The sequence below is a fragment of the Adelges cooleyi genome, unplaced genomic scaffold (genome assembly GCF_023614345.1).
Source record: "Adelges cooleyi isolate 19-005CV unplaced genomic scaffold, UGA_ACOO_1.1 ACOO_flye_CR_arks_rails_tigmint_CR_PRNA_247, whole genome shotgun sequence".
NCBI classification, from domain to species: Eukaryota; Metazoa; Arthropoda; class Insecta; order Hemiptera; family Adelgidae; genus Adelges; species Adelges cooleyi.
This window is the reverse complement of record NW_026095912.1, coordinates 1,690,618-1,702,205: the sequence shown is the minus strand read 5'-3', so window position 1 is coordinate 1,702,205 and position 11,588 is coordinate 1,690,618. Positions and strand designations below refer to the sequence as shown.

General features: G+C 30.9%; 1 protein-coding gene across 1 annotated transcript; it reads left to right on the top strand.

Moving 5' to 3' along the window:
• Positions 1–415: 415 nt before the first annotated feature.
• Positions 416–11,283, top strand: LOC126836941 (uncharacterized). Its single transcript, XM_050570661.1, has 5 exons — positions 416–537; positions 1,180–1,320; positions 1,383–1,775; positions 1,845–2,183; positions 11,146–11,283. Exons 1-5 carry the CDS (start codon positions 466–468, stop codon positions 11,281–11,283), a joined length of 1,083 nt encoding a protein of 360 aa, XP_050426618.1. The 5' UTR covers positions 416–465.
• Positions 11,284–11,588: the final 305 nt, after the last annotated feature.

Below are 11,588 nucleotides of genomic sequence, written 5' to 3'. Positions count from 1 at the left end.
AAGGAGGTAATAATAATTTTAAGACTAAAGAGGTGTTTGATTTATTATTTGACCTTGAGAAATCCACGAGCAACACATACAGTATAATATATAGAATCGCTAGTCTGATTTTCATTAAAATTTTTAATTGGAATAATTTTAATATCAAACATAATATATTTTACTTTTGAGTTGAAAAATACGAAAAGTTCACTAGTTTATAATATAAGACACACGTGTCTTCTCAGCTTATTGCTAAAATCTGAATCATATATAGGAGATAAATCAAAATACTTTTCACGAAATGTCATATGTCTGTGTTTGTGCAGTAAAATAAAGTGGCAAAAAGAAATGAGAAAAATATATTCGAAGCAACTACAATACCTTACACTTGCTATTGTTGAACATAAGAAAAATTGATTTCAGTTAGTCAAAAGTCTTTAAGCGTTCTATAACATTTAAAATATATTTAAATATATATACAAAATGAATATAAAATATATTATTTTATTGTGTTTGATAAATTATATTGCAACAGTTCAATCTGCTGATGTTGGGGTAATTATGATGTTTTCGACAAATACTTTTGAATAATTTCAATTTATGTTTTTTTATAATTAATAAAGTAGATTAATTTTTTAATTTAAGTTAATAATATACAAGTCGAACAATTTTTACCAAGTATGAATATAGTATAGGCCTGTGTGTTAAAAATAAACAGTTGAACTATTTAAATTCGCTAAATTAAATCAAAAATCGTACCTAGAAAAATTGAGATGAAACCTACATTTTATCTACATTACTCTTTTCAAATTAACGGTAGATTATAACTTTTTTTTATAAATAATTAAATAAGTTCTAAATTTACATAGAATATGTATTAGATATAAGAATAATAATTTATGTTGGTCAACCGAAAAAAAATACCTTAAACCGTTTCTCCAAGAATTAGTAGAACCCTTACATATTTCACAAACTCTCATTAAATAGCAGAATATTAGTTTAATATTTTATTTATTTTCACCACTGTATAAGTGAAATGTGATATATTCAACATATCCCGTGTTACTTTGAACAAACTGTATAGTATACACATATATAATAATTTTGTAGAACAGGCAATTTTTGTTTTCGTTTTCTTAATTAAAATTACTGTCTATTAGTTTTGGATAGTTACTATTGAAACATTATTAAATTTAGGAAATTCAAATGGAAACGATGGACAGACCGGACAGTTCAGCATATTCACTGGATGACGTGATATACTGGTCAAAAAAATTGGAACTAGTTAAAATTCGAAGATGTGGTAAACTGCTTACGGATGCTATCGAGTCCTTTCCGGTAATTTTTGTCATAAAAACCATTCTGAAGTAATGAAAATTAACTATTGTTTTCATTTCAAGCAACGCGTTAAAAATATATTACTTCAAAAAAACTGGCCAGCTCCACTTGTGGACGATCTCGTTGCAAAATATAATGAAAGTAACTGGCCATCTTGGATAACGGCCCCGAAATTACAAAATGAAGAAACACAGGAACTTATGAAAAATTTAAAATGTAGACTTATTCCGGGTGTTCTCAGTGACAATCAAGAACAAGCAGTAATCGTTTTCGCTTCTGATAATACGCATATGCCTTCTGATATGACTGCTCGTCCCGGATTTTTGATGAATTTCAATGGGGGAGCTTTGTATTTTATTGATTTTGAAGAATTTCTAAGTGTCCCAAAACTCTTGACACTAGTAGAAGAAATTAAATGGGATTTGTTACTAACGGTGCCTCCAAATTCTCTTAAGGTAATTTTCTGTATTAATCAAAATAACATATTCATAAATAAAACAATTAACCGTTTTTTTTATTTGAAGGATCGCGTTAAACGTATTCTGACTAAAAGAAATTTTTCAAGTCGACTTGTGGATCCTATTGTCGAAAAATATAATCGAGATAGCTGGCCATCTGGTATAAGGGGCACGCAATTACAAAATGACGATAAGAAGAGTCTTTTAGAAGAATACAAATGCAGACGTATTCCGGGTTTCATCAGTAGCAACCGAGAAGAAGCAGTAATCGTGTTCGCCTCTGAAAATAAGCATATGCCTCCTGATATGATTGCTGAGCCAGGGTTTTTGTTTATATTCCAACAGGGAGCATTACCCATCAATAATTGTTGCGAAAAATATGTGCTCTCAAATTTTAACTGTCCGGTATTGTAATGTATATTTAATAGTATCTACTTTATTTGTTTTTATAGATAATGTTAGCTTATAAAATAAATACACTAACAATTAAATAAACCATTTTAAAAAGATAATTAAACTATTTTTTTGTTTTATTGTATGCAATATTACGGACTACGTAATGCCCACAGCCTTTTGAAATAGTGTAAAACTAACTACTAAACTATTGATTGGTATAAGGTTAAAAGCTAAATTTGTTCGTAGTTTATATTTTAGATAGTGTATTATTAAAGCTGTATTCATAATCGAGTTTCATTTTTCAACCATTGCGTTGTGAACTTGAGATGTTATAAGCATATCTTATGTGTATGTGAATTCTAATTATTCCAAATTTCATATTTGTCTATAAGTGTAATTCGTTCAATTCCTTACCAATTATCTATTTTTACAAGTTCAGAATGTAGGTTGTTTTACGATAATGCGAGAATGACCAGGAACATTTTTTTATTGATCCATGACTGAACCATATCCAAGATAAATATCAGTCTAAACTCTAAAGACACACATATGACTGGTGTGTCTTAATAACTATTTTATGTCATCATCAGTGCTAACCACTGTCAGCATAAGAAAAATATAAACCACAAGTAGTTTTATTCATTTACCTCAACGCCTCAAGAGCCGTAATTAAAGGAATTATCAGGAACCAAGACAATAAGACAATAAATAAATAAATATATATATCATTGTAAAGTCAGTTTCTGCTCCACTTTTCATTCGATCAAATAGTAATATTCTTAATTTTTTAAGTTGGATAGATTTTTTCGTGTAGCAACTCTTTAGATCAGAATTCGTAACTTAATGGTACTTTATTGGATAAAAAGTTCACCCCTTTCCATTCAAAATGTAGAAAAAAAACCCAAAAACTTTTCAACTCAAAAGTAAAGATATTAAGGAATATTCTGTACAGAATAGCAGTGTGACCAAAAACAAACAACATTGTATTCAATTTTTTTGCTTTCGCGTTAAGACTTTTTTTCAATGCATAGTTTATTGCCACAAGGGCCAAATAATATAGTCTTGTGTAATCCCAAACGTTTTAAATTTTCATCGGTTTACATAGTCGACAAGGCAGATGTTAAAGCTTAAAAAATATAACGTTGACAAGTGAATATGTAGCACATCGGCATTGTCTGTATGTTCTATATGGGACTTTACTGAAAATCAAATCCTAAAAAAATATATCTGATTCGAGAATATTGTCAAATATTATAACAAGCGCCCGAAAAGTGATAATATTTAAAAATTATGTTCAATGTGATAACATACAACATAATTATAAAAACTATAACAAGGTGGTAGTACGAATAATATTTACTTAAATAAATAATAAACTCTTACATAATTCTGACAAAAAGTGACAAGTTTGGCACGGATATTTACACCATTGTATTTTTAATAATTATAATTAGTTTGATTAGTCATATGTAATTGTGGCAATAATCAGTGATTATTATTTTTTTGTATAGAATAGTATATTAGTTAATAATATAAGTGATTTTACTATTATTATCTGTTGAACTTATCATATTTTTAACATCAATAGTCAAATTTGTTATGTGTGATATTAAAGTTATTCCAATTTCAAAAAAGTAGAATAGCGTTTCTGTAAATTATACTGTGTGCTCTTCGTGGATTTTTTTGCCTGTTGTTAATGTATTCACCTTGAACAATAAATCGTTGTAAGACAAATACCATACACGTGTCTTTTCAACTTATTGCAACAATCTGACTCTGATATAGGCGACAAATCAAATAATATACTTAGAACAGAACGGTTTTTGAATATTAGTTATTTGTTCAGTAAAATACAGTTGCAACAACTAAGACAAAATTAAATGAGAAAAACCGCGTATTATACAGAAACAACTATATATATATACAAAATGAATATAAAACATATTATTTTATATAAAACTATTCGAAATCGCTTAAATCGATTTTTATTTGTACCAAATAAGACCAGAAATCTTTGCAAATACCGTTTATACTCTACTTATTAATTTTAAAGTTGAAAACAATTTCCTATTGTATATTTTGAGAATTTTATGCTCTCAAAATTAGGCAGTCCAGTATCATAATGTGTATTCAATAGTAGCTTTATTATTTATTTTTATGGATAATGTTAGCTTACAAAACAAATACATTGGAATTTAAATAAAACATTTTAAAAAGTTAAATCATTTATTTTGTGTAACATTGTGTGCAATATTACCGACATAATTCCTACAGTCATTTAAAATAGTGTAAAATATTATACTCAACTATAGTTTGTAATAAGGTTGACGGCTTGGTCAATTGGTCTGTTGTTTTTATTTTGGACAATGAATTACTGAAGTTAAAACTTTTTTTAATGGTTTCTGAACGTGCTTCGAAAATTGCCACTGTGGCACTTTTAGGTTTACTTTACAAGTCGTTTACCAAATTAATTATTGATAATAATTATTTACTCGGTGGAATTTCAGTGACCCGTCAAAAGTTCTTGGACGACGATGGATCTGACCCCTTTGTGATAGGACGATACGGTAAAGGTATTGCTTTCAAGGAAGTGACTACGAGTAGGTACAGACTTAAGCGCAGAAGCAATCAATTTGCGGTCTTGTGGTCAGTTTTCCTCCCAAAACGTTTTAACGGGCTATACTGATCTTTTGTTTGACTTTCTCTCTGGCACGAATAAGAAGTTGGCCGGCAAACCCAGCATAAATATGTCAAAGCCAAATTGATAGGGTGAAATATTCAATACACAGTTGATGAAATAAATTATCAGGCGTTTTATCGTGTGATTATAGTGTTACTTTTGTCCAAACCGTCCAGTTTTATCAGAATTTCTCAAAGTAATTTAACTCAAGTTTAAGACAGATCAAATATACGGAGATACTGAGTAGAAATGTATATGCAGAGGAAGAGGAGGAGGATAGTGTACGGAAGGGTGAGAATACAAATATTGCAGATTCTATAGGTTGACATGAGATGGGAGGGGGAAGAATAAAATAATAATAAAACATTTTTATTAAATATATATATAAATATAATATTTCCAATCTAAAAACTGTAACACAATGGAATCGATGATTATGCAATATAGATTTAAGACCTTCTTTGCTAAACCGACGACTAGCATCATAATCAGCACCATTTACACTATGGCATAAGGTACATTTAATTATTTATTATTATTTACACTCCAAACGCTCAACTGGATTTTTAGTGTTTTTTTATAACTATAAATTACATTTTCATATATCGACATATTATTTAAAATTAATTCTAGAACGGATTATGCCTGATATTGCTCATCAATTAAGAATATTTGAATACAATTTTTTTCCACATAACTGTACTTTAAAACATGTTTATCGGACCTAGTACGGTGTATGTACAACACTTTCATGTGATATTAGTCCATGTAACGTTTTTTTTACGGATTAGGCCGTTGTTGAGCTAATCGCCTTATTTAACATTGTGTGCACTATACAAATATGAAAATAAAAAATGATCAGTGTTCATAAAATAGGGGCTATTTTAAATCACTTTATGTCAACAATAACCTACCCTATAAAAGAACTTTTCAAAGCCAATGGCGTATTATATCCGTTTCGGTGTGGAATATTTCTCACTAAAACGTTTTTATTTTTTAAGTCCTCTGTTTTTCTTTTCTCTTATTTCTTAGGGTTTTTTTTCAAATTCTTTTCTCATTATATTAGTTTTTTTTTGCCAGAAAAACAAATATAAACGATATACCGATGACCGTCGTCGTTCGTCCTTAATGTGTATAATCTATATATATATTTTTTTTTTTAATACACGTTTAAACGACCTATACAAACTTTATTAATTCCGATATTCTCGGAGCCTTTTTATTTTTCATTATTATTACTGTTTTTTTTTCAATACTATTTTTTTCAGCGTTACATTAAATCGTACACACATTTTTAATTTCGCACGACCCATTCCGTCTCTCCACCGCACCCTTTGCCACAGTGTCACATCAGTTTTCCTGCTCCACCTCGCCCATCTCGTACCATCTCTGTCTATCTCACCGACTATCGTTTGGTAAATACAGGGTGATCCAGCTGATGCCAGACACTAATTTTCTCGAAAGCTATATAAATATTTTGAATGTTTTTTTTCTTTCCTACACTCGCAATGGACATGAAGTTAGCCCAATTCGTCCAAATTTAACTTTTCTATTTGTAAGCTCATTTTTATAGCCTGTAAGTCGATCAAAACAACGGAACGACCGAAATTACTTGACGGGTGGCTAACTTCACTTATACTTGCAGTAGGTACATGACGTATTACTGTATTTTTACAACTGTAGCTGAGCAGTTTCCCAACTTAAGGTAGACAAGAACCGTTTGTCAATCATTATCTCAAAACACTGCATTGTGTCTACTGTTATGGGCTACTGGGTTTTGACAATATTGTAAGGAAAAGTGCGATATCTTTGCAAAGTCATAGCAAACGAACAAGTTGACGAATATTAAGATGTTTAAACGATACGATTTTTGTACAAAATTTCCGTCTACTTATTTGTGGAATTAAAAACATACCCACGTGGCCAATTGAATGGTCCATACTTGTTTTCGGGTACAAGGGACATCCGACGGATGTAATCACCCTGTATACTTTTTTTATTTTTTATTTCATTCCGTCGTTCGGCGGTGTTGGTTTGTGCCGAGGCCCGACGGATCCGATTAACAAAGTGTTTTCGCACCCTCCCCGGACGACAACGGGGTAGGCGGGCGGGCGGGCGGGTTTTAAGCCGGACGAAATCAAATTTATTATGTTTTTAAAAATGTCAAATGTTTTATATTCGTGCGGCGTTATATTATTATTGCAAAGCGCCAGCGCCAATAACTTACTAAGCGCGATACGATAATGAAATCGAGAGATTACACGGGTCGACTCCGGAACGAAGAGGGTACACCCCACCCTTAGAGGTGTATATTATAATATATGTATTATATCCAAGGGTGGTGGGAGGAAGGGCGGCCAGGGGGGTGAGTGTTCGGGCGGAGAGGAGAAGAAAATATAGTATCGACGAAGGGTGCGAAAAGAACAAATAAATCCGTCGTCGTCGTCGTCGTCGTCGCCGCCCTTTTAATTCCGTTCGAGCAGTTAAAACGCGTTTAAATCGTAAACGAAAATAATAGCGGAGATATTATATTGACATTATAATGTAGCTAAGCCCCGCAGTCTTTGCCACCGCCCCACGCCTCAGTGTTAAGCCACCGTGTACATTAGAAACGTCCTACGGTATGTAATAATACACAACACTATAAACACGGTATTGTTATTATTTTTCCAAACTTTTGGCAAAACTGTCGGGTCAGCGGCGAAAACGTGTGAAAATAGAATATATTATCATCTAATAATATCTGAATCTGTAACGGTAAAAAGAATATTACGGTAATTAATGTGCTTAAAAAGGTATTTTTTTTTTGGTATTAGGGTGATTAAGGGAGAAAAGGGTCGATCGTCTGTCCATGACAATATAATGAAAATATGTTTACCGTAGATTTACTAACACATAGCAACTTAGAAATATTGACTACGGTCAAAGTGTAATGTTTTCCTTTGTTGTCTTTCCTTAATAAAAAAAAAACGTTGGTCTACAAATTTTTGAGAAAATTCTACCATTTTAGATCTACCTTTAGTCTAATTTTAAAATATTAAGTCCTAGAATCACACTGTTTTAAAGTTCTACTGTTTTTGTAGATTTTTAATGGGCAGGGTTATTTTTAATAAAAGTTTTTACCTAGCAAAGTACCTTTCAGTTATGATTTCTGATCCATAGACTTGCTACAAGGAGAAAATCAGCTTAAAACAAGTATCCAAACATGGTCCAAAGTCCAGATAAAATAAGAAACTTCGTTCCAAAAAAAAAATGTTTAAAAATACATCATTTTAAAAAAATATTTCTCATAGAAAACCAATTTTTGTCTATTCATATAAGTCGTTACAATACATTTTTCGATGAAATACTTAATTCGGTTAAAACAGTAAAATCCTTATCATATAAAAAGGTCAAAAAAAGTTTTTACAAATTACTTATGTTAAAAATATTTTTTCAAAAGGTAGTTTTAGAATGGTAAGGTTTAAAAGTCAAATAGTTACCTGTACAAGGTGATTTATCGAGGTCAGGAAACGCACTTTGCCTTAAGACAATTGAAGTTTTTCCTTTTGGGAAAAACCTTATTTATTATTAAAGTATAGAATTTGAAACGGGAGGTAGGGTGGACTATTCTAACTCACTGCCCCTCTCGTTTTAAATTCTAAACTTTAATGACTTTAAAAGTAATTACCCGAAACTGGTGTTCATTTCGAAATTTTCAGCAACTAATTTTTAATTAAACAATTTAATTAAATTTCACGTTACCGATTGTGCTTCAAACGTTGACGGGGATCTGGATAAATACACTGAAAAAGGTAAATGTTTAGATATTATGTTAAAATATTGTAAAGAACAATCAAAAAAGTATTGAAAATCTCAAGTTCGTAGCGTTTTAACACAAGAACGACGAGGTTATAACTAACTGTATGAAAAAAATAATGACTTGTAGAAAGCTCAAGTTTAAGATATTGATTGTATGTGTGTGTTATTGATCAATCATCCTGTGCATGTCTCAGATTGAAATGAAACCCAATCGATTATAGTTTTGCGGTCAGCAACATTGAAACGTGTAACAGCTAGATAGCGCCAATGGTTTTCGCGGTTCGACTATATTACACTTACCGGCGCATTCTTCGAGCTAAGACACTTGGCCGACAGGTGTAATTGACATTGATACTCATAATATAGGTGTTAACTTGATCGTTAACTTTTCCACGATTTAAACGATTCGCTCCAAGACTATGATAACAATATAAATAGGTAGTGACAGTTAAAAGGGAAACCCAATTATCATCATCATCTCCAATCTGTTATTATTATTGTTATATTATTGTATGACGTCCGACATTCCCGGTGGTCGATTAGTTTCAAGAAGAAATGCCTGGGCAAACCTGACGGAAAATAATTAACAGGATCTTGCCCGTTAAAAGCGACCGTTGTTTGTTTGTTGGGTTTTACTCTGGGAAAAATAACACCGTGAAAATACTAAAGTTTCCGAAGCAGATTGTGATGGTCAAAGAGATCAGAGTTTACACGGATCGAGATAACTCTTCTGGTTCATATTAGTTTAGGCGTAAAGGCAATCATAATCAACCGAATAATATCAGGTTCAACTCCTGTGTTAAGTGTTGAATACATAAAGATGAAAAAATTAAGGTTTAGGCTATTGCAAGTAAAAGACTATGGCGAACGGGATCAGATTTAATTATATTTGTTGTGTTGTTGTAAATAGTTTTCAAAAACAATGTGATCTCGAACGAAATTTCGACTCGCAGTAAAATAATATAGTTTACTTTTTACCTTTTTTTTGTATATATATTTATATCTACTCTATGCTGTACGTTAAGCAGAGTTTTTTTTTTATAAAAAAAAAAACAAATTAAATAAGAATTTCCCGAATCCAACGTTCGATACGCAGTGCCGGGACGACGTTATTGTTTTAATAATAAACTTTTATAAACTCGCATAATGAAAATAGTTTTATAATTAAAAAGAAAAAAATGTATTAGACAACGTTTACTTTTTTAACGGCGGTGATTATTCGAAGTAGGTAAGAAATAAATAAATAAAAAACTAACAAAACCTTAGCCAATCGTTTGACATGTTTTGCTCAATTTTCTTAAAAATAATTGCAGAACTGGCAGAACCAGTGATCCGATAAGTAATTTGAAAACAGATTTGAATTCGTCATGAAGTTTACTCGAGGTCCTACGAGGCTCTTTTTTCAATTTTGAATTTTCGCCATTTACAAATTTGATTTTTAAATTTGAAATTTTATAAAATGTCCAAACGTTTCTTGTTCATAGTAAGAAAAATACATAAAAAAGTACTCCGTTGGATCCCAAGTAAACTTCATAACAAATTCAAATCTGTTTTCAGATTACTAATCAGATCACTAGTTTTGGCCCGTGCGATGGACAAAAAATGTACTATTATATTAACTAAAATGGCTTTTACTCATAGAAAATATGATTTAAATTAAAAATAATACAATTAAGCTTATACAAATTAGCCGGTAAATTAATTGACATGGTCGAAATTTATTTAAACCACTTTTTTCTTAAATATTGCCTTTACAAAACTCCTTAAAAATGGTCGGTAAAACTGGTTGTCAGCCAGTGAACGATTTCCAGCAAATTATTCTCACTTTAAAATGTTAATTATATAAAAGCGTTACGAAAAGAGGATTCAAAACCTTGGTAGATCTCTAAAAATGAGGTAAAATTTTCAACAATTATCCCATATTGTAAAATTAAACTGTCCGCTAAAATTAAAAACTAGAAAATTGCAAAATATTCTGATAAGAAACGATAAAGTATTACAATCAACCAACGACCTCGTATATAATAATATATATATACATTTTTTTTTAATTTAAACAAGATGTATACAATCTGTACAATAAGCATACAAGATAAGTGCAGAAAGAAATTACATGAAAAAAGTTTTAAAGAAAGAAACCACTCATTAGTGATACTCCCTATGATTTTTTTATATTTTTATATTTATACTTAATTTAACTCAATTATATATATTTAATATTAAGTAATATTATTAGAAAGCAGATCACGGCCCCACTTACGTTTTATGTGGGTATGGTCAAGGTTGAAACGTTTTTTATCAAAGGATTAGAGTGAGAGAGTAATTATTTATTGTGGAATCTTTTGTAGAACGAAACGGTTTCTTCGTGGACTGTTTTTATGTTAAGATCATTACGGAGAGTATAATTAGAGATATAAGAAGGTACATTGATTAATTTTTTTAAAGCTATATTTTGAAAGCATTGGATTTGTTTGGTATTGGATTTTTTAGCGTTGCCCCATAGCTGAAGGCCGTAAGTCCATATGGGTTTGGGGATACTTGACAGAGGAAGAGGAGGAGGTTATATGTACACTTCGTATAGGGAAACACCAGGTCGAGGGAGAAGTCTTAAAAGTAAAGGCAGTATGAACAGATTTTGATTGACCGGTATAACATTATATTAATTATGTTATACTATAGTAATTATTACCGTTAACTTGATATTATGTAGAGTTAATCAAAATAAACGACAACAATAAACCCCCGTTATAAAGATATAAAGGAAAAATTGTTTTTCTATTTTTTTTATGGACGGTTTAATTTACAAGACATCATTGTAGCGTTTCGCTACGGTAGTTGTTTTCTTATGTATGTACCGGCTACGATATGATAATATAATATTTATGAATCGGCGGCCGTAATGGAAAAACGTGTACTTATTAAGTGACCGGATC

Bases quoted from the DNA above. Each gene is read 5' to 3' on its own strand.
- LOC126836941 (XM_050570661.1), top strand. From the start codon at position 466: ATGAATATAAAATATATTATTTTATTGTGTTTGATAAATTATATTGCA. The intron at 538-1,179 runs GTAATTATGATG...TATTAAATTTAG, and splicing joins TTCAATCTGCTGATGTTGGG to GAAATTCAAATGGAAACGAT. The intron at 1,776-1,844 runs GTAATTTTCTGT...TTTTATTTGAAG, and splicing joins TGCCTCCAAATTCTCTTAAG to GATCGCGTTAAACGTATTCT.